This window comes from Eleutherodactylus coqui, chromosome 1 (genome assembly GCF_035609145.1).
Source record: "Eleutherodactylus coqui strain aEleCoq1 chromosome 1, aEleCoq1.hap1, whole genome shotgun sequence".
NCBI lineage: Eukaryota > Metazoa > Chordata > Amphibia > Anura > Eleutherodactylidae > Eleutherodactylus > Eleutherodactylus coqui.
Genome location: NC_089837.1, coordinates 453,381,952 through 453,405,332, shown reverse-complemented (window position 1 = coordinate 453,405,332; position 23,381 = coordinate 453,381,952). Strand labels below are relative to the sequence as shown.

Genomic DNA, 23,381 nt, shown 5'->3' with positions numbered 1-23,381 from the left:
CCTCCAACTAAAATGCTTTATTTATAGTACTGGGCTCCCTATATGAAGAGGAGAGGCCTTATGGGCCCCCTAAACTCCTGGGCGCAACCGCATCCCCTCTAGTTATGCCAGTGATTTAAAGAGGTTATCACGGCAGCCAATACCCGAAAGGCAGCCCTGGCTGCGCCCCAAAGTTCACGACATATACGGCAGTCGAAAGTGCACATGCACACCTCCAATTCCATTCACACCAGCTATCTCCAGAAGTCCCCTCAGCTGTCCCTCTGGAAGTGTGAAAGGTCCTTTTCAGGTATGGGCTGCAGTCAAACAAACCTCCTTTAATTTCCTATATAGGGCCTTATTTATGACCATTAGTGAAGACAAAAAGCGGAAGCGGTGCCCATAAATGTCTGTTAACTGTCTTACCTATTCTACAAAATATTGCAGCTGTATTCGGATTGGTCACTATGGGTTATACCTTTCTATAAATGAGAACTGTTCACTCATCCACAAAAGATAGGAGGTAGAGCCAATATAGCCAACCACATTATATCCCACTCTTTTCTGCCCTCATTTTCCTCTTTGGGCAAGTATTCTGAATAAAAATTTGCTAGTCTATTTTCTCACAATTCTATAAAGAGCTCGATAGTCTACTGACTCTTTGGTCATTCTTAAAATAAACTAAGAAATACATATTCACAAATATACAGTATCTAGAATATATTCACAGTGCATTTAGTCACAACATCAAAAAGGTGCAAGCGAACCTTACAAAAAAATAAATATATTCAATTACACTTTCATTGCAATCATTTTCTTAATATTAAGAATTTTCACCCAATTTTAGCAATAATGGACACAAATTTGGGGGTGATACTCCAAAACGTAATGTGCATATTTTTACTGCAAGATGTACTAATGTGCTTTAAGGGGTTGTTTCATTTCTCCATGTTTTGCAGCAGGAAGTGGACAGCTCTGTACGTTGTGTAGTGGGATGGGTTGGTACTGCAGGCTGAGTCCCTTCACTTCAACAGGACTCAGCCTGCAGTACCGATCTGGATCCCTACACAATGTATGGCACTGTCTGTTTACTGCAGCAAAACAGCTCAAAGTGGGACAACCCCTTCAACACTATTAATTTTATTACATTTTTAATAAATGCACAAAAACGCACTACAGTTTAGCGTATAGACCTAGGTGTCTCCATGGTTACAGAGTACAAACAAGCCCTTTCTATAGTCCGATTCTGCAGCCATATATCCTTCTCTTCGTAGTAATCTATAGATGGTAAGTAAAAGGGCAGAAAGTTGAACATCATGACTGCATAATCTGACTAAAGAATGGGTTTGTAGTCTAACTGTGGCTATAGGTTGGCATAAAAACGAGAGGATTTGAAGGATTATTTGCAAAGCTGTTCCATTTAAAGAGAAAAAAATATATAGTCATACTGCAGCAATAAACAAAAACTGGTTGAAAAAGTGGAGGGGTTATAGGGGGCTAGAAAAATAGGGCCTTCTTCCAGAAATTGCATCAGTCTTGTCCATGGGTTGCAAGTAGTTTTCCAGCTCTACCCTACCCACTTGAATACTGCAAAACACATACAGCCCATAGACAAGGGGGCGCCATTTCTGGAGAAAAGCAAATGTGTTTTCCGAATTTCATACCACCCCTTTAAAGGGTAATTAAAGTTTTTAAAAACTTCTGATATGTCAGTCACATTAGAAATTTAGAATCGACGGTGGTCTAGGTGTTGAGACCCACAAAGATCACTAAAGCAAATAGAAGAACTCACCTGAGCACTGTGCCCGTTCGGCTGCTATCAACTAGCTGGCTACGGACGCCATAGATTTTCTATGGAGTCCATACACTGTTCTGAGCAAAGCTGGATAGAGCCCAAACAGGCAGTTCTCACATGAGCACTTCTGCCCATTTGTGATTGTTTCAGCAACTGGACCCCCATTGATGAAAATGTCTGACATGTCAGAGGTTTTTAAAAGTTTTGTTACACTTATTGCATTTACTGACAAATGTAAGTTACTGATAATGGGTGATTGTAATCTGCAGCTAAGAAATAAGTATCTTCTGGAGGGAGGCGGCAAATCTCAAGTGAGCCTGACCTTTCGAATTAAAGGGGTTGTCCAGAATTTGAAAACATGGCTGTTATATACCAAAAAACAGAGCCACACGTGTCCAGGTTGTTTCTGATATTACTGCTCAGCAACTTTAAAAGGAGTATGACCTGAGCTGCAATACCACATACAGCCTACGCACAGGTTTGGTACTATTTTTGGAGTACAGCAGGCATGTTTTTTAACCCATTTGAATGGACATTTAGTTCAACCTGAATCTATTTCTTGACAGACTCTTGCAGGAATTTTTAGGAGAACGAAAATCCGACAAGTTTCCCAATTCTTGGAATATAAATCACTCTGAGTCTAGTATAACAGGTAACTGCTGTCGGATATTGTGGTGCATGGCTGAATTTAAAGGGATTGTATCAAAACCTAATGCTATCCCCTATCCTGTGGGCAGGCATTAACTTTAAATTTTGGTACAACCTTTTAAAACTGTAACATATCTGCCCAGTAACGGCTCATATAGGCTGGATTAACACAAAAAGTGCTATAAAAACAGCAAGTTTTTTGCAAAGCCCAAAACAGTTGAGAAGTATTGGTCTTTCACGTATACCCTTCCTGCCTTTTGAATCCATTCCTGGTTTAGGTTAAAAAACAAGCACCCCCACATGTGTTCCTCTCATGGCGGCTTCCAAGAAACATTTTCCAGCAGGATAATGCTCGGCCGCACACACAAGGGGGTCACAGGAATGTCTCCAAAACATTGCCACACTTCTGTTGCTGGACCTTCACCAGATATATCACGATTGGAACATGTTTTGGACCATCTGGGACACCAACCTCGACAGCCTATGAGTTTTCACGATCCAGAGGCTTAGTTACAGCAAATGCAGACAATATACTGCAGGATACCATATATAGCCTGTATACCTCCATGCCCACCCGTATCACGTGTATCCAAGCTATAGGCGGTACAACAGGGTGCTAGAGCCTCCCTGCTCAGCTGTATCACATTTGTATCCAAGCTAGAGGCAGCCTAACAGGGTACTAGAGCCCCCATGCCCGCCCATGGCACATCTTGTATCCAAGCTAGAGGTGGTACAACAGGGTACTAGAGCCTCCATGCCCGCCCGTAGAACATCTTGTATCCAAGCTAGAAGCAGTACAGCAGAGTACTAGAGCCTCCATGCCTGCTAATATCACATCTTGTATCCAAGCTAGAGGCGGTACAACAGGGTACTAGAGCCTCCATGCCTGCCAGTATCACTTCTTGTATCCAAGCTAGAGGCGGTACAACAGGCTAATAGAGCCCCCATATCACATCTTGTATCCAAGCTAGAAGTGGTACAACAGGCTACTAGAGCCTCCATGCCCGCCTGTATCACAATCTGTATCCAAGCTATAAGCGGTCCAACAGGGTACTAGAGCCTCCATGTCTGCCCGTATCACATCTTGTATCCAAGCTATAAGCGGTACAACAGGGTACTAGAGCCTCCATGCCCGCCTGTATCACAATCTGTATCCAAGCTATAAGCGGTACAACAGGGTACTAGAGCCTCCATGCCCGCCCGTATTGCATCTTGTATCCAAGCTATAAGCGGTACAACAGGGCACTAGAGCCTCTCTTCAATGGGTCAGTTTTCTGAAATAAAGTCTCCCTTTGCTCTCATATTGTAATCATTACAATTACTTATATCAACATTACAATCATACAGAGAAAGTTTTCTTAGATTCCGACAACGCCTTCTAGTGCTTATTTATTTATTTTTTTAGACAATGTGTATATTTTTTTTTAAGTTCCTGAAGTCTGAGCTCATAGAAGAACACCATGATGTAGCTAAATTGTAAGAACAGCTCCAAGTTAACCCTCAACCTCAATACTCCGTCTTTTAGGCCCCCTGTCCACAGCAGTTTATTCGCCGGCGGTAAACAGCCGGCAAATCACGCCGGCCGACGCTTCCCATAGCATTGCTATGAAAAGCGGCGGCATCTCTCCACAAGCGGAGAATCACTGAGATTCTCTGCTCGCGGTGGGCAAGTCGCAGCATGCTGTGAATTGCCCCAATTCTCCGCGGTCAGCCTATGTATTAGATAGGGCTGACTGTCGGAGATTCGGCGCGGGATACCGCATCGCCCGTGGACAGCCGGCCTTAATTTCTTTGTTAATGCATCAAAATCAGAACAAGGCTTATATTAGTGTTCACTAGTTAAAAGAAACAAACAAACAAAATCTGAGAACTGTGTCAATCCCAGGGTGCCTCATGCAATAACCCTGTTGCCAATATCAGAGCAGAACAGGACAGACAAATCACTAACTGGCCAAGTGTGCGTGAGAAATACCTCTGTGTTGGAGTTTCCATGCAGGCAAGTAGGATGTGATGGGTTAGATACTTCATGCAATGAGAAAGCAGCACAAAGTCATAAGGCACTCTGGGACTGAAGATTCAGAAAGCAGCAAAGTCAGCCACAGTTACATTAGAGCTGCCACAGTGACAACTAAAACCTGTTTAATCAGTCTGAGAACAGTGTATACAGCATACCACGGAAAATGCCCACTGGTATTGGACAACATGGGTGTATGTGTGGAGGAGAGGAGAGGCGACCTTACATAATACTGGACCAGTGTAAAGAGATCCACTAAGTTACTGGCTAATAGGTGATATGTACAATGACAAACTTCTTTATTCACCACAAAAATATCAGGTCGGGATGTATACACTGAGGTCCTCGCAGGTGGGAAGTGACACGGTAGAAAATACTTACACAAACAAGACCCAAAAGGTCTGCACCCAGTGATAGAAATACAAAGCACATTTTCGGTATGCATCGTGCAGCTTTGAATAGGAGACAAATACTTTGGAAAAGCTGGAAGTATTCAGTCTTTAGAAAATTTGCTGCTCAAATAAGATCTTCTCAAAGCCAGCAGGAGGAGTGTGGTAGAACTCGCTGAACTGACAATCCAGGATTGCACTGTCATCCACTAGAGGAGAAAGCAGGAACAGTGTCAGCAAAACCCACTAACATTTGTGGAATGTCACCGCATCTTCTATTGTTCCCATATTACGGACAGACACCGTTATGGGAGGTTGTGCCATTAAAGAGCCGTACATTTACTGTAAATCACAATATGAATTGTATCCTTAGGAGCTACTACAATACAAGAACATGGTTAGAGAAGACCTGGCACCTCTCCCCTGGCTTGTCTGTATTAACCATGAAACCATTCTGCAGATTTTTTTTTTCTTAGAATCGTCCCATTCCTCCTTGAAATGTACAAATAAACCAACAACTGGGTATTGATGTTCTGCCCATCAGGGTTTGTGTCGTACACACAAACTAGCCAATCAGTGCAAAATGGTGTTGGGGACACATCACATTTAGGCTGGGTTCACACGGGGCGGATTTGCCGCGGTTTTGCCGTGCGGAATTTCGCCGCGGCAAATCCGCCCGCGGCCGCTAATCTCGGGATTAGCCAGCCATGTGGACGAGATTTCTGAGAAATCTCGTCCACACAGGACGGCCAATCCGCTGCGGTAAGTCCGGCTGAAATCGGCCGCAGCCGCGGTTTCAAAAGATGCAGCATGTCTATTATTTACTTTCGTAGCGGCCGCGCTCTCCTCTATGGGAGCCCTGGTCGTAGCGGAAAAGCGAGCGGCCGGGCCGCTTCAAAGCCGCCGCGGCTTTTTCCGCGGTGGTTCTCCCGGTTTTTGCTGCGGCCAAACCGCGGGATTTCCGGCGGGAATACGCCCCGTGTGAACCCAGCCTAAGGCTGCCTTTCCACGAGCAAGTTTTCATTGCGAGATCGGCTGTGATAAATCGCCCATGGACCTTGAATGACACGCTTTTCAAAACGCAGCACGACGTCCACGAGCGGAGAATCATAGCGATTCTCTAATCATGGGAAAAAAAGACGGTTAAGGAGCGACCAAATTACTGTGCATGAATACATTAGTGGACAATACAACAATCTCTTCCATGATCGGTTTATACCCAGGACTGCAACGGTAACAAGAGGGCATCCGCTACGTCTAGAGGAACAAACGTTTTATCACCAACACAGAAGAGGGTTCTTTACTGTAAGAGCAGTGAGACTGTGGAACTCTCTGCCGGAGGACGTGGTGATGGCAAAAATCAATGGAAGCACTTGGCTATTTCTGTGGATTCCATTGAAATAAACACAGTGACAGTGGCATGCTTGGCCACCACTCCACTCAAGCCGCTGTCCTGTGGATACAGGATAATCTTTAGTCGTAGCACAACCCCTTTGGTCTTCCAGATTTTTAACATATATTAAAATTGTTGAGTTTTCAGCCGCTATCCTTCCATATGCACAACATCGATATCCTAATTCTTTACTAGCTTGATCCACATTTATTGAACTGATAACTGTATTAAAAACCTTCTAATCGTAGCCCAAATACCTTATTCTGAAAAGCAGAAAGCAAGCAGCCAAATCTTGATTTTAAAAAATCCCAAATGTCAGCATTTACTGTAGAATGTTAGTGATCTACCTCCCCTTTTCCACATAAACCGCTAATGTTCTTCAGCATCCTTATCACTTCCTCAGCTTTTGGTTCTCCCAAAGTGGATGTCACAGCTGACCTGTTGCAATAGTACATTTGCCATCAATGAACTCGTCTCCTACGATGGCTCCCGTCAGCAGGTGTGCCTGGCTGCAAGCGCTTCTATATAGAGACACACTGCCCTGCATTCACTGCAGGTCGCATTCACAGTGGGGTCTATTTTATACAGCCTTTAGACCTGGACCCCACGGTTCAACCAAATTTAGAGTTTATCAGCCGAAATAGGAATGCTAAAATGTAGCCATAATGTTGCGGTCTTAATAACATCTAAACTTGTAAACCACAACAGTTTGAAGGACATGATTCAGATTGAGAACACGTTGTGTCAATGTAGTTTACTACTGCTTTATAATGTGCCGAGGGCTTTAATAGAGGTTCTGTATTTCCTCCCCACTATGTGGATCCAAAATCTGAATTTCATCCACACCTTATATACTTTATGAGGCTGCATTTACAGTCAACTTTAACGGACACAAGTTCTGTCCGACTACAAAACAGACAGAACTCACATGAAAAACACTACAAAAGAATAATTACAGCAAGTCCTATTTTTGGACGATTGTTGTTCAATCACTCGTATCCTATTGCAGCAAAAAAAGAAAAAACACAAGTTGTATTGCACTTGCATGCGAGTGCGATGTGCTTTTTATCATTTTAACTATTGGAACCACATGCAATGCAAATTGCGTGTTTTTAATGCCGAAATGCATCGCACATACATGGAAAAAAATAAATAATCACAGAAAAACGGAGTGAAACGCAGGTCAGATTTTCACCCGTGTAAGTAGGGCTTAAGAGATGCTGGACAGCTAACATGACTTACCATACACAACAGGATACACGGTGCCTCTGATACCAGATGCAGGACAATGCATATTCTTTCCATTCAAGTAAACATTTAATTCTACGTGATCATAGGTGATGCCCTAAAGAAGGGAAGCAGAAGAATTCTTAAGTTCCAACTGACAAATTCCATAAACAAACATTTACCAAATTTCTGAGAATTCTAACAAATTTCTGATGTGATGCAGTTTATCGATATAGAAGTCCCCGACAACTCTAAGAATTCCACCATGGCAAGAACACCAGGGGGCAAAAAAAAAAAGGGGTTCTTTTTTTTTTCTAGAAGGCTCAGTTTGAGAAACCATATTATTAAATTCTGAGTTAACAGCGGGATTCCCCATTAAGGATATTAATCCACTTTCAAGAGCAGAGAATAACCACAATTCTTTCACATATCTATTTGCTCACTGTGTGGCCAATCCATTAATTTCAAGAATGCTGTAATGTTCCATTTCTCCTACAGTGGTGCTGCAGGGAACTGTAATTTGTTAGTAGGTTACCCTACTAATTATAACGAATTGATGGATTCACACCATCACACTCACCTTATGATTAGATGACCCCTCTAACAAGGAAATACCAATGGTGGAGAATCGCTTCATCCAGTGTTTGACCATAGTGTACACTTTAAATTTTTTGGAAAATTTTAGGATAGCACGGGAGCAAAAGAATCTAATTGGTTTTATAAGTGCACATATACTTCTAATATAAAGCTATACAGAGATACCTCAGGATGCAAGCTCCTTAGCTTGCGAGTTTTTTGACTTGCGAGCACCCTCTCCCGAATTTTTGCTCTGATTTACGAGCAACTCAGGTTACAAGCCTGCTTGCAAGTAAAAAAAAACTCGCAAGCTGAGGCTCAGGGGGTGGGGGTGAGGGCAGTCTAATACTCACCCATCGCCAGCGTTTCGTCCTCGCAATGGTCTGTGGCGCTGCTGCAGGCTTTTGCATCCTCCACGTCGAAAGAGCATTGCTTTCTGGATGCGGGGCTTGAATGCCCTACCTCCAGCAAGATAATACTCCGATTGGTTAACTCAGCACTGCGTCAGCCAATGAAAGCCGGCGCTGGGTTAACCAATCACAGCCATTCAAATCTCCTCCAGCCGCCTCAGGCCCCTGCTGGCCGCTCTGTGAGCAAGCCAGCGATACTCGCTCCTGTGTAACAGCACAGGAGCCAGTATTGTGGGGACAAGTGTCGGGGCATTCGTCCAGTGTAAATGAGCCTTTACTCTAAGGCGTTGTTTGTGTACAGGGAATAATACTGTCAATCATACTGAGCCGGGGATGGGCAGCTATGGCAGAATAACCATCCAGCAAGTCAGCCAGGCATGTAATAGAGGCAGCAAGCCAGCGTTAAACCAATTGTTCTCTATAAAATACAGTTCAAGAGATTGCATGACATTAAAAACAGAGTGCTCACCACTACATCCCCCTCCTGTGGAAGGCTATTTGCTGGCAGCCTGTTCTTCTCCTCGTTGTTGTAATAAATGGCGCCATCATTTCTTATCACAAGGCTGTGCACGTCTCGACCTAAAGGAATCTGATTTAAGTTTGCTTTTTGAGTTGCAACTCCGATTCCCCACACACCTGTAACAGCAAGAAGACAGCAAGTTGTAATATAGTCTCTCAAGTTCACGGCTTACCTAAATATTGTACAGCGACAACTATACGAGATGTGGAAACTGTACGAAATGTTAAAAAGCTCAAAAAGAAAAAAAAAAAAAAACACTAAAAAGAGCAAAACAAAAACTTACTTCATATAGTTACACAATAGCAGCACACAGTTTTCCCATAACAACTCTGCAACTTTTGCATGTCCCAACCCCAGTCCTGAAGGCCACCGTACAGGTCATGATTTGAGGATATCCTATAGGGAGAACACCTATGGCAATGTCTGAGGCGCTGACAATTATATCACCTGTGCCATACTGAGGAAATCCTGACCTGTTGAGGGGTCTTGAGGACTAGAGTTGGGAAACACTGGTGTAGACCAAGCCCCAGCTTATGTTGTGGAAGGTCCTTTCCATTTCTGTGATATAGGTACAACTATAAGGGGTTAAAACTACTTCACAATTCTGCTTGGTTAGCTCTGTATCTTATCAAGGTTTTTCCTTTTTTGCCCTATAATCTCTCTATAGAGTATATGCAAAGTACAAGAACAGTTACAAAAATAAAAGGACAAAATAGATATCCAGTACTTAGTGATACATGTTATGTCCTTTGTCTGCTCCCACGTATGCATTGTCTGGATGGACAGTTATTTCTATATAGCCTACTCTGGGGTGGGTTGAGGGGTAGTCACTTCCTCCCTACGCCTGCCCAAGTATAGGGCAATTTATTATCTATGCACAGAGCTGACTGATCTTTTCAACCTGCACTAATAACATAGTGTAATTTTATACTCCGTATGAAACCAGCTACCACACTTGTCATCGTTTATCAGACCTTAATATGCGATCCTCAAGAGGTGCCCATTTAATCATCACATGCAAACCACTATTTGAGATGGACTTCAAACTACTTCAAAAACAGTTAAATCGTATGCAATGACTTTATTAAGAGGAACAACTTACAAAATGTGGCATACACCCCGGGTTCTAAGGGAATTAAGTAATGTGACAGACCGTTATTTTCTATAAATTAAGGACTCTATAGTGATAGAGTCTGTCCCACTAGATTGGCGCATAGCCAATGTGGTGCCAATATTCAAAAAAATTGCCGAAATTGGGCACGGAAACTACAGGCTAGTAAGTCTTACTTACATTGTAGGCAAAAGGTTTGAAGGGTTTCAAGAGATACTATACTGGAGTACATCAAGGGAAATGGCTGTATAATTCCACATGTGTATGGGATTTATGAGGGGTCACTCCTGTTAAACCAACCTGATCAGCTTCTACAAGGAGGTAAGTTGTAGACTGGACCAGGGAGTCATTAGATCTTGTGTATCTGGACTTTTCCAAAGTGTTTGATACTGTGCCACATAAGAGGTTGGTATATAAAATGAGAATTCTTGGTCTGGACGAGAATGTGTGTAAGGGGGTAACTGGCTCAGCGGCAAAAAGTGGAGGGTGGATAGTAAATGATACACACTGATTCGGTCACTGTTACTAGTGGGAAACCACAGGTGTCAGTATTGGGCCTTATTTTTAACATATTGATAAAGTTATGGAAGTATTATATAGTAAGAAAAAAAAGTCAAAACTTGATGCTGCGTTTTTGGCAGCGTTAACCGCACATCCATTTTTGGGGGGAAGGCTTGCAATATAAGCCCTACCCTGAAAATCAGTCCTATCTACACTAGATAAAAAAAAAAAAAAAAAAAGGCAATATTCACCTAACCGATGCCGTCCGGGTTGTGGCCACTGGTCTCTGCCGCTGCTTCGGGCTTCCTCTGCACTGGCAAATCTATTGCCGTAGGCCAGGTTTGAGAACCCCGCCTCCAGCAATAGATTGCTGTGATTGGATCTTGGCGCTGGCTCGATGCCCAATCACAGCCCTTAATTGACTGTCTCAGCCAATCAGAGCCGGCAAGCTCTGATTGGCTGAGGAAGTCAATAAAGGGCTGTGATGATGCAGGCTCAATGCCCAGAGAACCAATCACAGCAATCTATTGCTGGAGGCGGTGTTCTAATACCTAGCCTATGGCAAAAGATTTGTCAGTGCAGAGGAAGCCAAGAGCAGCGGCTGCGACCCGGACGGCAGCGGCTAGGTGAGTATTGATTTTTTTTTCTTTCAGCATCCTTGGCTGTGCTGAAAACGCAGTAAAACGCTAGCATAAAGAATGCCAGCACTGCTGAAATCGGGCTGAATCTGCAAAAAACGCAGCATTTCTGCAAACGCCTGTGTGAGGGAGGCCTAATTTGTGTCTCCTCCCTTTGTTTCATCCCATTGCTTCTAGTCTTTCCTTGTGCAAATGAGAATAGGGCTGATCCCTCTGCACTGTGACAGCCCTTCAGATATTTGTAGACAGCTATTAAGTCTCCTCTCAACCTTTTTTGCAAGCTAAACATTCCTAGATCCTTTAACCGTTCTTCATAGGACATGATTTGCAGACTGCTCACCATCTGCTTAGACAAACTGAAGGAAGTTCAGAAAAGGGCTATGTCTTTTTTAAATTGGGATGCTCAGAACTGGACACAGTATTCCAGATGAGGTCTGACTAAGGACGAGTAGAGGAATAATTGCCTCATGATCTAGAATCCATGCTTCTACATCCCAGAACTGTGTGCCTTTTTTGCTGCTGCATCATATTGTTGACTCACGTTCAGTCTATGATCTATTAGTATACCCAAGTCTTTCTCACATTTGTGCTGCTGCTTAGCTCAATTCCTCCCATTCTGTATGTGATTTTTCTTGCACAGAAGTAGTACTTTGCATTTCCCCTTGTTAAATACCATCCTGTTAGTCGCCCTTCAAGCTTGTCCAAATTTTTTTTTAAAAACCTGCTTTATTCTCAAGTGTTAGCTATCCCTCCTAGCTTTAGGTCATCGGTAAACTTGATCAGTTTTCCTTCAATTCCTTTTTCTAGATCATTTATAAAAATGTTGAACACGACTTTTCTTTTGCTATACTACCAAAGTCCATTTTTTATTGCTTTTGTTCTCTGTTGCAAGCCTCAATTCATTAATAGCTTGACACTTGCCCTACATTTCTGCAGACCCCATTATATTCTTCTTTAGATATTCCCCCCCCCCCTCGCTTTCCATTTGAAAACATATTTCCCTTCCTTTTTTACATGTATGGAAGTTCAGTGTTCATCCATCCTGGTCTCTTTAAATGCTTCCGATTCTTCCTTCTATTAGGGATTGTTAACCATTGTGCTTTGAGAATCTCATTTCACAATATTTCCGAACGTTCTTGGACATTCCTGGTCTTAGGTAATCAATAGTATTTCAGACCGGAAATTCCCTTTAAGAACATCCAGCCACTGGATCCTTCCTACCCTCTTTGAATCCATTAAAATCAGCCTTTCTGACATCCAACCTTGAAGTTGGAGCCCTTTGAGGTCTTCCTCCCCTTGTTACCAAAATTTCAATGATAACATGATCACTGTCTCCTAAGGTCCCGGCCACCTGTAATTCAACCATTTTCTCCTTGTTGATAAGAATTGGCTCCAAAACAGCAGTTGATTTTTTTTTGTCTACATTTTAGAAGATAAAGTGGTCAGTGAGAGCGGATCAGAACTAATTGGGCTTTTGCCTGAGAAAGTTTCCCAAAAAGTGTCTTGATAGTTAACATCTCCCATGATCACTGTGCCAGACTTTGAGAGCTTGGCCATCTGATGCATAAAGAGGTCATCAATATTTTCTGCTTGTCCAGGTGGCCTATAGTAAATGCCTACAGTGGTATCCTTTCTGTTCTCACCTTGTATTCTTACCCAGTTTTTGCAGAACTCCCATGCTCTGAATCTTGAATCTCGGTGGAGATGAATGGTTTCCCAACATACAACGCAACATCTCCTTCCCTTTTTTTTTTAGGTCTGTTTCTTATAAATAAGTTGAATCCTTCAAGCCTTGTATTCCAGTCATGTGTATCATTCCACCATGTTTCCGTGATGCCCATGACATCATATTTCTCTTTTTGTGTTAGGAGCTCCAATTCTCCTTGTTTGTTTCCCATGCTCTGGGCATTTGTGTAGAGACATTTTAGTTTGTGATCGGTGTCTCTTGCTTCTCTACTTCCCTTCTAAAGTTTTGTCATGGTTCTTTCTTTTCACTTCTTATTATAAAAGGGTTACAACCCAGACAGATTTGAGACTTGGATCTTAGTATCTCCATATGAAAAGTATTGAATAATTTAAAACTGGATGAAGTATGTGTATTCATACGCAAATTATGGGGACTTCGTTGTGCAAAATGCTACACTGTTTTAGTTGTTAGTGAAGGTAGTCCTTCAGTTGTCAGTGATCAGCTATACTAAAAAAAAAAATCGTCGAGTTCTAACGCTGTACACCCAAATGTCTGAATTTCAGAGAGGTTGGATAATTGGGGTGTTCGAAATAAGGGCATCATGACTAACCTGCTGTACTGCTAAACTCAACTGGACACATGAATGGGGAACAGTTGTGTTTAGTAACAAATCCAAATTCTGTCTGGGGCAAAGCGATGATAGTCAACATATCCATCGTCGTTTTGGAGAAAAGGTTCACCTTGCTAGGATTTCACAGCGCCACACAGGTGCAACCCCAAGAGTCATGGTTTGGGGGGCATCTACTTATGACAGATGGTTGATGGCACAATGATTGACCACCAGTATGTTGACAGAGTAGTACACCCTGTTATACTCTTCATGAGCATCATCGAAAACAGTATCTTCCAACAGGATACTGCCCATCCACATACTGCAGCCATCAAAAGACATGCCTTGCAAGGTGCCATGACCATGGATTGGCCTGCCGAGCCCCAGATTTATCCCTGATATAACATGTATCGGACGTCATAGGTAGATGCATTATGTCAAGCCCTGCCCCATGTGAGAATGTCCAATGAGTCTGATATAAAGCATCCCTCTGTATGCTGCCATAAAGCTTATTTCTGCAGGAAAACAATATGGCCGCCCCCATAATCAGGTACAGACAATAATTAAAAAAAAAACAAAAAAAAAAAAACACAACACCACAAAACAATTAGAAAAATGGAAAGTGTTTTACTATCTACTTTGAGCTAGTAAAAGAAATATAGGCAAGTCGCCGTGTGAGATAATAAAGTAGGCAAGGGGTATGCAGTGCCTTTAGTCACAACACAGGTCATAGTATTGCTCTCTAACCTTGCACACTAATGGAAGGGAGTGCAGTCACACTGCAGCTTGCAAGTTGCTGAAACTCGACGACTACAAGGAATCTATCAAGTTTGAATTTTTTGCAATTGCTGTGTCGCAGCAACTTGTAAGCCACATCATAACCACATTCTCTTTCACTAGTGGACTAGGTCACAGGGCTACACAGCGATCTTTGGACATGTAATCACTGTGCAGCCCTAGACGTACTGTGACAGACTTGTACCACTTAAAGAAGTTGGCCAAACACCTATACTTTTTTTTTCTTCCCACAAACAGCTTTAAGACGGGTCGATTAACTTTAAAAAAAAAAAATCATTCAAACGAGATAAAATGAATGATAATCGTTCAGTCTAAAAGTACGCCAAACAGACAAACAATAATGGCTCACTTTTCGCTTGTCCATTTTACACAGGCATTAAAAAAAGAAATAAAAAAAAAATAAATCATTGGCTCGTTCATTTATCGTTCGGTTTAAACAGCGCTGGTTAGGTCCTTCAATCAAGGGAATGTGATGATTGAACGATTCCTCGTTTGAACGAACCAACAACGTATCTGCCGGTATAAACAAGCTGCGTGAGTGAACGGACCTACTTTGACGTTAGTCGTTCAAACGATCGGCTCATCTAAAACAGCATTTCCCCAACTCCATTCCTCATGGGCCCCAGACAGGTCAGGATTTCCTGAGTACTGCACAGGTGATGTAATTATGGTCGGTACCTCAGGCATTGCCACGGGTGTTCCTTTTAAAGGATATCCTGAAAACGTGACCTGTTGGGGGGTCCCTGAGGACTGGAGTTTGGGCAACACTAGTCTAAAAGCACCCCTAGACTGTCAGGAGATAAATGTAATAACACCCGCCTTATTGATTCCCTGTCACTTCCAGGGTTCTCAACGGTTCTGCTCTTCCTGCTCAGATGAGACAAACTCACATAACCATTGCACCGGTGAACTCAGTTGTGATTGGCTGCAGAGGTCACATGACATTCACATGTCATAACTGGAGCTGGATCAAAAGAGACCTGTGAAAGGCCAGCTTAGATTGGTAAGGTAAACATTATTTCTTTTGTTATTGCATGGCGTTTTTTTTACTCACCTGGTTCCTGCTCTGCACGGAAATCTTACTTTTTTTAGCTTGCCGTGTGTGTGGTCTCTCAAACTTTACGGGAGAAGGCGTGCATGGCAATCTTAATAGAGTCAGATTTCCGTGCGGCACAAGACCTTTGGTGGGGGATTATAAGAAAATACATCACCCAGCTCCTTGTCACCTCCCATAACACCACCAGAACTTAGTTTATGGTGCTTTAAGGAGGAGACGGGTGTTTAAAAAAAAAAAAAAAAATGCTAGGCTATACAGCCTCTTTACAAAGTTTATTCTCAGGATTGGTGGGGGTTGTGGCAGTCGGTCACAGCCAATCAGAAGCGCTAGCCGATCTTACAGATATGCCATCAATTGTGATCATGGGTATACCTCTTCAACCTGTATAAAGACGAGTAGTTTCCCTTCCACCTCACAATATCTAATAATGACAGTATACTATTCCCAGCTGTGGTTAGTAGCACCGAGTGAAGAAGAAGCAGTGATATTACAACGTGCGGCCATACCTACCTGTAGATTGAACTTTGAACTCAAAGTAGCTCTTGTTCTGATGCAGCGGTGCATTGGCAAGACACGCTCCAGTGCCACAGATTCTTCTGCCATTCTTCACAATTACTACATCAGTGCCTGCAATTAGATGAACCAATAAATTAGCAAAGCCATAACTAGTAGCCACGAGCCCCATTACACAACTGGGGCTCCTCTCCACGTTCAGTAGCAAGAACAGAGCCACTCTTGTCTACAGGCTGTGTCTGATATTGCAGCTTAGCTTCCCTGACATTCAGTGCGCTACAATACCAGACATAACGCAAAAAAAAAAAAAAATTAAAATTATTTAGGAAAAGGCCAGCAGAAGCAATGATAGCCCCGAGTATTTAGCTGTAGGCAGCAAGTGTGTCAGAGGCAGGGCAATAAGAACGCCTGCTAGATGCAATGCCAATCCAACACGTGAGACAACTGGTGTCGTGACACAATGGCAGGGCTGGTCACAAATGGCAACAAGATTAAAAATTCTTGATCACATTGGCAACCATTCTGGTCACCATCGTGAGACCTACCAGACAGTCCGTGCCAAGAGTGGTTGGCACTGATTTTTTGGAAGAGAGCAGCCATATTTTTTCAAACCTTGGTTACCCTGGAAGTCAGAACCCCGGGCCAGCACAATGACATTTACTTACGGACATCGACAATCTCTGCCATTATCCAGAAAGCAGAACAGAAGTGATCCATTGTGAGGTAGAAGAGATCACATGTCAATTTGCAGATCGAGTTTACATCATGGAATGCGAAGTATTGAAAAATTGCGAAAAATTGGCTACTTTCACATCTGTTTTCCTGTTGCGTTTGAGTGCGCAGGAAAGGGGAATCCCTGCAGCACCTTTTCTTCCGGTATTTTCAGCCAGATCTGCGAAGGAACCCCCGGCCGGAGGATCAGACACAGATGTGAAGCCGACCTTACCAAGTGCTGGTATAATTCAGTAGTATCGCGCGGTCCCCGAGACAAACCCTTATAAGACCAGTTATAAAGGATAAAAGACAGATCTTACTGAGGTCTACTCATTGTACCAAGGTCAGGGTCCACACAGGGCGGAATTCGCTGTGGGCTGTCCGCAGCAGATCCACAGGGGAAAATAAATACATTAAAAAAGTTAAAATCGGCATTGCAAAAATGTAGCGGATTTTGACACAGAATATTGTGTGGAATGCACCCCTTCATTTGAAAAACTAGAACCTGAGCAGAAATTCCAGTGTTTTAATTGACATGCTGCAAATTTAGACTCTTAGCCCCAACCCTGATCACATGATGGTGACGTCATCACGGGTCCTTTATCCTCCTTGTGCAGTGAATGAGGGATTATGGGCAGACTACATCTCCCACAAACCCCTGTGGCCTCAGTTTCTATGGATACAGCAACACTCAGTCTAAAAGTTTGTACCTGGTTGTTGCACACCTGTGGGGAGACTCCAATAAATGACACCTCACAAATTTACACATACACAGCTCGTGTGCTGACAGGACCTGTGGTGATATCACTGTCGTGTGATCAGTCACAGGGTCTCTGAGCTGAATGAGGGATTATCGGCGGACTACATTCCCCACAAACCCCTGCGGCCTCAGTTGCTATGGATACAGCAGTACTCAGTCTGGCAGTTTGTAGTCCCTGTGTGGAGACTCCAATAAATGACACCTCACAAATGTCCACATGCATAGCTGGCGGTGCATATTGACCAACAACATTGAAGCATAGTCTCCACCACTATCTTCACATCTCCTGAGCATGATATCATGTCATCTCAAGCGCTAATGCCACCAACACCAGTCCAGCCTTCATCCGATCGTCAACCATTGTCCAGTGTTGTAGCAAACCGTCGCTGTTGTGCAGACATGTCACCACAGAGGGTTCAATGCCACCGTGAAGGTAACGCAGCTAACGTGACACAGTGACAAGCCACCATGTCACCTCAGCCACTAGTTAAAGTTTGTAAATCTCGTGAAGCCGAGTGTCTGACGTGCAGAGCTGTGTGTGTGACGTGCATGTAGCAGAGCTGTGTGGCGCATTGCGTTACCAGAAACGCTGGTACTATAATTTTCCAATAATTACTAGTCTTCTAATAAAGAGCAGCAGTGGTGTACAAAAATAGATCTTCAGCATACAAGTTTTCAACTATGATGACAGAGGAGCTGTGCACTGATTGCTGCTTGAGGTCGTAACGCCCTTCTGCACAGGTACACAGCTATTCCTCCATGGAGGATGTCAAAGATGCCCAGGTGTAACCACAGTCTAACAGGCACTCAAGTACTTATGTCATCAATTGCTAAGTGTAAAAGCACTCTTCCCCTTAACTACCAGCAGTTTTGGTAACAGTATTTGGAATCACAATTGCAATATGGAGCGTCTCGTCCTGCGACAGAACTCGATAAAATGGTCCCAAAATATGAAGCACTATTTAATATGAAGTCTGTTAAAAAATGGTACAATGCAATACCAAAGTACTGCATTATGAGCAATCAACTGATCACAAGTTTAAGTCCTCTATAAGAACTAATAAAAAAAATAAAAATTAGTTTGTCATTGAGGCGGACACAGGTCTGGTCACTAAGGGGTTAATCTACTTCTAAAGTGTCAGGCAGTGGTTTATTTATTGGAGTAGTTTTAGGCCTCCGACACTTCCTGCGGTCCAGGACCATCCATACCTGTCCGGGTCTTTTTTTCCCTATAGTGCAGATGCGCCGATGCACATGTAGTCGAGTTGGAGTTTTTTTTTAAACAACTGCTTTCCTGCGGAACCTACAATGTCAATCGTGGACGGGCCACGGATCGGCCGGCCCCCATTGACTTCAATGGAAGCCGTCCATGCAAAAACTGCACTGAAATGGAGCATACTGCGATTTGATTTCGCATCCAAAGATCTGCTTGCTTTAATTCAGGTGCGGACGCCATGAACTGCGGATTGTCTGCGCGGGTGCCCCGTGCGGATTCCGAAAATTCAAGTTCGCCTGCGGACATTGGGCCTAGAGCTGCTAAAGTGTCAGGCATTTTACACAGGCCGAATTCTTGGTCTGATACAACGGGCGCCGATCAACATGCTTGTTTTATTTTCTTTGACATGGGCCAAGAATCGGCTTATGGGGATGAACATTCGCTAATACAATGGGTTATCCCCGTAGGCCGGCGGTATATCTCTGTGTTCACACGGGGAGACGTACCGGTTTATTCACATGTGCGACTTCAGACTGTAAAAACCAGGACCAATTTCAATGTATAGGACATCCGTATACAGAGAAGAGGGAGGGTGCATTTTTTATGTCTTCGTATGAATCGTGTGATATCCCCCCCCCCCCATCTACGCACAAAATAATTTGAAGGAGGTCCAATTTTTTTTCTACAACTACTTAGCAATGATTAGCAGAAAACAATCTCTGCTTGCAGAGACTTAGAGGGCTGATTGTGAACCACAATAGGACGGCCGTAAATGTTTGTTTTTTCCCATTTGATCCAAGAAAAAACGAAAACAAAACAAAACACAAGGACCTGATAAGAGCCTAATTGACTTCAATGGGTCTTTGTGCTGTCCGCTACAGACATGGAGGCTGGGAAACGCTGGTGTGCATTGCCCTTCATTGCCTCCATTCACTGCATATCACGCGCTGCAGTAATGTCCATGACATACGCCCCAAGAAGTTATCCCCTATTTACAGAACAGGGGGCAACGTCACCATCTTTGGGGACCCCCAGCGCTCCTGAGAACGGGGGTCCCGTATCTGCCTCTTCGCAGAGTTGCTTCTCCCACCAGTAGTGGCATCACACTGAACGGAGCGGCCGTGTATGAGCGGACGCCGATTCATTTGTTTCAATGGGACTGACGGAAATCGCCGAGCGCTCCTACTATCAGCTGAGGCAGTCCTACTGAAAGTCAACGGAGCGTCATGTGCGACCGCCACTCCATGAGATCGCCTCACTGGGGGTGGGGTGTAGTGTGCCCGGAGTGAGGAAGAGGAGGGACCCCGTTTCTCAGGGCTGTTGTGACGAGACCCCCCCCATCATAACGTATTCCCAAACCTGGGGGTAGGGGGTAATTAACATTTTGAAAAACTTCTTTAACTGCCATGTATTTATCAACTCATTGTAACCGCTGCCCTTTAGTGTCCCCAAACCAATATACATACACACACACACACACATATATATATATATATATATATATATATATATATATACACACATATACACACACACACACACACGTACACACACACACACACACACACTGACAATGCCCCATTGAGGCTGCACCCCGCACCCCCTGCAGGCCGGCCATGGACAGCACACACATATAGGCTACTATAGGAAGCGCTGGAGGACCGGACGCGCACTAACCGCTTGCCCCACGACTCACCCATGTGCTGAGTGTCCAGCTGCACGGCCGGCATCTCCTTCAGCGGGATGTGCCCGGAGCCGCCATCCCCACAGCACCTGAAACAACAGCAGAGAAACGACATAGCGACTACGCAGAGCTACAGCCAGCAGCGAGCTGCCGGCCAGGAGATGTGCTGCCTCTAGCTGTGTACAGAACGGCTCTGGAGGACGGTGGGAACCGTCACAGCGACACCTGCCGGACTGGAGATGTGCGGCAGCTTCCAGCTGTGTACAGAACGGCTCTGGGGGACGGTGGGAACTGTCACAGCGACACCTGCCGGACTGGACATGTGCTGCCGCCTCTAACTGTGTACAGAACGGCTCTGGGGGACGATGGGAACCGTCACAGCGACACCTGCCGGACTGGATGTGTGCTGCCGCCTCTAGCTGTGTACAGAACGGCTCTGGGGGACGATGGGAACCGTCACAGCGACACCTGCCGGACTGGATGTGTGCTGCCGCCTCTAGCTGTGTACAGAACGGCGCTGGGGGACGGTTGGAACCGCTACAGCGACACCTGCTGGACTAGGGAAGCACATTATGAAACTGCCTAAAAGAAAAGCTGTTTTTTTTTGTATTTTTTTTTACACCTAGTAACCAATCACAGCGCTGCTGAATAACGAAAGCTGGTCTGTAATTGGTTGCTATGGGTAGCAAAAACAGTTTTTCTTGGAAATCCGACATGATAATAAGGCGTATTGGAAAATCAAAGTAATCCCGGGAAAAAATGTAACCTATATTTTGGCCTTAAGGACGCAATGATTTTTTTTTTGGGGGGGTTTACCTTTTTCATTTTTCCATGCATGGACCTCTGTGAGGGCTTGTTTTTTGCATTATAAGCTGTAGTTTTTATTTGTGCTATTTTGGGGTACATGTGGCTTTTTTGATCGCTTATATTGCGCTTTTTGTTTTTTTACACTCTTTATGTCCCTGAAGGGGACCTGATCCATGGAAGCTATGACCGCTATGGTAAGGCATTGCAGGACTTCTGTAATAGCGATCATAGGCAATGGGAAAGCAGGATACCTGTATCTAGCGTTCTGTTGCCATGGCAAGCTGTCGGCTCTCAGTGATTATATTGCGGGGGTCCGATGATGTCAGAGGTAGCGCGCTTCCTAAGCGAACACTTTACAGTTGGGGGTTAACAGCAGGGCTACTCATGCGCCCACGCTGTTGCAGTGGGAGGCTGGCTATCTGTAACAGCCATCTGCCGGATGGCGTGGGCTCCCTTCTGTTCTTGCTACATCCTCATGACTGCATGCCTCACACTTATATCTCGCAGCCTTAATGCTGTGAGTGCAGCGACTGAGAACCGGGCCTTCAGCCAGGGAGACAGCGGGGTACAAGATGGCAGAGGTTCACGGTGTCTCTAGCTTCTCCTTTCTGAAAGGCTGAAGTATAGCCCAACTCAGAAACTAGCAAGGAGATAAGATTTTACCAGACTTGATTACCACCGATCAGTTCTAGATTATTGTCGTGACGCCAGTGTCCCCACACAAGTGACAAGTCATTCGTGATGAATAAATGAATCCGCAAACACAATAAATTTCAAAACCGGGGACACACAGTTTCCTTTTACTCATGATCCAACTTTGATTTTCCAATACAGGCAAATTACTTGTACTTCTTAACATGACAATAAATGCTTCTGAAGAGATTTGAGCTCTACCTTTCCGGACACACTTGACAACAGAAAGTTCTTTTTTTCTAAGGCACACATATCCTCAGTTGCTGTTATCTGATGGACACTGTCTGGGACAGCCACTCCTGTGCTACACGGTCTTTCAAACACTCTTAATTTCACTGCTAGTTATAGTGGGTTTTTGCACTTCCACTCTGGATGCGGTTCAGCGGGGGAGCATGCGGTACTTGCACTCCCACACCAACTCCTAGGCGTCATCTCCTGCAACTCCATGTCCCTGAAGGGGACAAGCCTTCTAACAGAAGAGATATGACGGCAGCTTAGCCCCAGCAGGAGTGTAAGCACATCTATCCTGCGTGCACATCCCTTTCCAACCACACACTACTCTCTTCTTCTCCATCTCATCCTCTCTTGACTTCTCCCCCAATTCCCAAACTACCAATCACATCACACTAATAGAGTAGGCAGACAAATAGATTTACACAAGATTGATATCACTCACTGCAAATGATGGAGGAACCCTAACTCTGGGCCACTACATGAGATATGCTCGTGTGAGCCCTGGCTTTAGACGCACTTGGAATAATTCCTTACTATACTGAGTAAACCAAAGAACACATTGTGACGTCCCTGGTGGGTCTAAATAAATGAGAGAGAGAGAGAGAGAGAGAGAGAGAGTAAGTGCCACTTTTGATGTCCCATTCACAGTGCCCCCACTTTATAATAATGCTTCCCTTTTGCCCCCATTTACTAATAATGCTCCCAATAGGCCCCCACTTAGTAATAATGCTACATGTAGGCTCCCACTTAGTAATAATGCTCCACATAGGCCCCCCACTCAGTAATCATGCCCCATATAGGCCCTCACTCAGTAATAATTCTTCTCAAAGTCTTCACTCAGTAATAATGCTCTACAGAACCCCACTCAGTAATATTACCCCTCATAGGCCCCTGCTCAGTGATAATGCTACATCTAGACCCCACTCAGTAATGCCCCTTACAGGCTCCACTCAGTAATTATGCCCCATTTATATCCCCACTCGGTAATAATGCTCTATATAGGCCTCAAAGCCAGTAATGATGCCTCATATAGGACCTCAATTAGTAATAATGCTCCATATAGGCCCTGACTCAATAATAATGCCTCATATAGGCTCTCACTAAGTAAAGATGCCCGATATATGCTCCAACTCAGTAATAATGCCCCTCACAAGCTCCACTCAGTAATAATGCCCCATAAAGGCAACCGGAGGGATTAACAGTTTCAAAAGGGGTTTATGAAACACCCTATGCACCCTCCAAGAATTCGGTAAATCCAACTCATAAGCTAGAGGATTAATGACTCGCGTCATGGCAAAGGGACCGATAAAACGCGGCACAAGCTTTACTGAGAAGAGCTTCAATTTTTAAATTCTACGTGGACAGATAGACCTTCTGACCAACCTCAAATGGCTCCAACACAGTGGA

At 44.1% G+C, this 23,381-nt stretch overlaps 1 protein-coding gene across 1 annotated transcript; it reads right to left on the bottom strand.

Moving 5' to 3' along the window:
- Positions 1-885: 885 nt before the first annotated feature.
- Positions 886-20,443, bottom strand: SPRYD7 (SPRY domain containing 7). The gene is made up of 5 exons (XM_066583774.1): positions 20,253-20,443; positions 15,864-15,980; positions 8,901-9,067; positions 7,461-7,563; positions 886-5,034 (listed from the first exon to the last, which is right to left on the bottom strand). Exons 1-5 carry the CDS (start codon positions 20,353-20,355, stop codon positions 4,937-4,939), a joined length of 588 nt encoding a protein of 195 aa, XP_066439871.1. The 5' UTR covers positions 20,356-20,443; the 3' UTR covers positions 886-4,936.
- Positions 20,444-23,381: the final 2,938 nt, after the last annotated feature.